The following is a 3,318-nucleotide window of genomic DNA, read 5'->3' as shown; positions in this document are numbered from 1 at the left end:
ATGTCTCTGTGTGTTTTCCATTGATTCTGACATTCTCTGGTTCAGGTGTTTCCATTGATCTGACAATTTGTTTCTCTTGTTGTGTTTTTTCCATTGATTTCTTACATGTCCTGCTGTTGTGTTTTTCCATTGAATTTCTGAACATGGTCTCTTTCAGGGTTTTCCAATTGATTCTGACATGGTTCCCTGTTGGCTTGTTTTCCATCTGATCTGAACATGTCTCTGTTAGGCTGGTTTTCCATTGATCTGACATGTCTCTGTTGGTTTTTCTATTATCTGACATGTCCTCTGTGTGGTTTTCCATTTGCATCTGACAATGTCTCGCTGTGTTTCCAATTGCATCTTGACATGTCTGCTGGGTCTGGTGTTTTCCATTGATCTGACATGGTCTCTGTGTGTTCTTCTAAATTGAATCTGGACATTGTCTCTGTGCGTGTTTTCCCATTGATTTCTTGTGACATTGTCTCTGTTGGTCTTCTTTGCCACTTTGATTCTGACATTGTCCGCTGTTGGTTGTTTTCCATTGACTCTGGAACATTCGTCTTTCCTGTTCGGTGTTTTCCATTGAATCTGACATAGGTCTTCTGTGGTGTTCCCATTGAATCTTGACATGTCTCTGTTAGGTTTCTTCCATTGATCCGACATGTCTTCTGGTGGTGTTTTTCCATTGATCCGGACATGTTTCTGTTATGTGTTTTCCTTTGATCCGACATCTTTCTGTTGGGGAATGTTTCTCCATTGATCCGACATTCTTCTGCTTGGTATTTTCCATTTGATCCAGATCATAGTCTCTCGTTGCTGTTTCCATTGATCTGAACCCATTGTCTCTGTTGGTTGTTCATTCGATCCGGACCATGTCTCTGGTTTGATTTGTTTTCCACTTGATTCCACATGTCTCTGTTGGTTGTTTTCATTGGATCTGACACTTGTCTTGTTCTGGTTTGTCTTTCCATTATGATGCTGAAACCATGGTCTTGGTGGTCGTTTTCCATTATCTGACATGTCTTCTGTTGGTGTTTTCCATTATCTACACGCCTTCTGTTCGGTGTTTTTCCAATTTGATTCTGACCATGTTCTCTGTTGGGTTTCCACGTATCTGACCCACCCGTCTCTGTTGTGTTTTCCATTGAACTCTGAACATTGTTCTCTGTTTGGATGTTCTTTCCAATTTGATCTGCACCATGTCTCTTGGTTAGTGTTTTTTCCATTGATCTTGACAACTTGTCTCTGTTTCGTGTTTTTCCATCATTGTATTCTGACATTGTCCTATCTGGTTTGTGTTTTCCATATCCGACCATTGTTCTCTGTTTGGTTGTTTTTTATCCCCATTGAAATCTGACAATGTCTTCTGTTGCATGTTTAACACCATTTGGATACGACATTGTTCTTTCTGTTGGTTGTTTCTCCCATTGAGTCTCTGACATTGGTTTTCTTCTGTTGGATTGATTTTCTTCATGAATCTGGGACGACATCACTGTGGTCTTCTTCTGTTTCTGTTATGTTTTAGCCATTGATTCTTGACCATGTCTCTGTTGGTTCGTTTTCCATTGATTCTTGCCGACATTGTCTTCTTGTTGCGTTGTTTTTCCATTGAGTCTGAACATGGTCTTCTCGTTTGAACATTGTTTTTTCCATTGATCCGAACATTGTTATGTTCTCTCTGTTGGTTTGTTTCCATTGATTACCGAAACATTCGTTCTTTCATGTTGGTCTGTTTTCCATTATGACTTCCCTGATAAGGCATGAGAGCAACTAACAATACAGCACATTAAGCATCAAATCACAAAGTTCTGGCCCAGGTCCAACCAGGTACAGGAAGTGTTCCTATGTCCCTATGTCCTTTATAGTGAACTCCTGTTGATCAGGGCCCACAGATCACTACGTAGGGAATAGGGAGCAATTTAGGATGCAAGCCTAATATCAGTACACTGTGAAACACTGTGAAACACGTACTGAAACTGAAGTTTATCACGTTATTTATCACGAGGTTCTGTACGATAGATTGTAATGTTTATCGTGGTTTAATGGGCGAGACATGAGACCATAACAAATTCACTGTCAATATACACCTGGTAACCAACGGATTGTTGATGACTGGTGGCGATTACGATACAATACAATACCCTGTATATTACTAATACAGCCAAGAGGACCCCACCCAGACCAGCCCTAACCAAACCCTACATATTATTGTGATTGATTACCACTTCATTCAACACAATCAACAGAGCTTTGCGCCGTCTTTTTAGAGGCTGAGAGGTGAGTGACGGTCGATGAAAACCACGAAGGTGGCCCCGGTGACGCACAACGACTTTACAGCGGAGGACAGAAAAAGGGTATGGCAGCTCATTGGTGGATTAAGGCTTGGCAGCTCATCGGTGGATTTTAGGCTTGGCAGCTCATCGGTGGATTTTAGGCTTGGCAGCTCATAGGTGGATTTTAGGCTTGGCAACTCATAGGTGGATTTTAGGCTTGGCTTACACAGGCATCATACTGAATGTGTCAGAGGTATACAATACAGGTGTTTGGTTATTACATCAACATCCTCACTCACCTGTATGTGGCTGGGAGGGTTGGAGTTGGACAAGTCAAACATGGATTTGCTCAGATTCCCAGTCTTTATATTCCCACCTGAAAGCCAAGCAAACCTTATTAAGCAAAGATACTTTTATCCCAATGTGAAAGCTAAGCAAACAGTTACTAAGACACAGGAAAATCTCAGTATTTGCAATATGAGGATGGGAGTGATAAATGGGAGACTTTTTTCTTTCTGATTTTACAGTACACACCTGATCCAGAGGTCCTGGTCTCTACTCACATATAAACCAATACGAGGAGAGATTTTTCTTATCCGTGACATTACAGTACACTAGGGGTCAGGGGTGAAATACAGTACACTAGGGGTCAGGGGTGAAATACAGTACACTAGGGGTACCTGACCTAGTGTATGTAATATCACCCTGACCCCTAGTGTACTGTATATTCACCCCTAACCCTAGTGTACTGTAATATCACCCCTGACCCCTAGTGTACTGTAATATACCCCTGACCCCTAGTGTACTGTAATACCTGCCCCTGCCCTAGTGTACTGTAATATCACCCCTACCCCTAGTGTACTGTATTCACCCCTACCTAGTGTACTGTATATCACCCCTGACCCCTAGTGTACTGTATTTCACCCTGACCCCTAGTGTACTGTAATATCACCCCTGACCCCTAGTGTACTGTATTTCACCCTACCCTAGTGTACTGTAATACCCTACCCTAGTGTACTGTAATTCACCCCTGACCCTAGTGTAACTGTAACTACCCTGACGT

The 3,318-nt window shown here is 42.0% G+C and overlaps 1 protein-coding gene across 1 annotated transcript in view; it reads right to left on the bottom strand.

The window, feature by feature from the left end:
* Positions 1–2,554: 2,554 nt before the first annotated feature.
* Positions 2,555–3,318, bottom strand: part of LOC112077433 (tandem C2 domains nuclear protein) — a gene marked incomplete at its 3' end in the record, with an annotated part of 8,218 nt that continues 7,454 nt past the window's right edge. Inside the window, exon 4 of the mRNA XM_024143945.2 lies at positions 2,555–2,631. Coding sequence (XP_023999713.2) covers positions 2,555–2,631 — 77 coding nt within the window. The remainder of the gene's footprint in view (positions 2,632–3,318) is intronic.

Source organism: Salvelinus sp. IW2-2015, unplaced genomic scaffold (assembly GCF_002910315.2).
Source record: "Salvelinus sp. IW2-2015 unplaced genomic scaffold, ASM291031v2 Un_scaffold4560, whole genome shotgun sequence".
NCBI classification, from domain to species: Eukaryota; Metazoa; Chordata; class Actinopteri; order Salmoniformes; family Salmonidae; genus Salvelinus; species Salvelinus sp. IW2-2015.
This window is presented reverse-complemented; position numbering and strand designations above follow the sequence as displayed.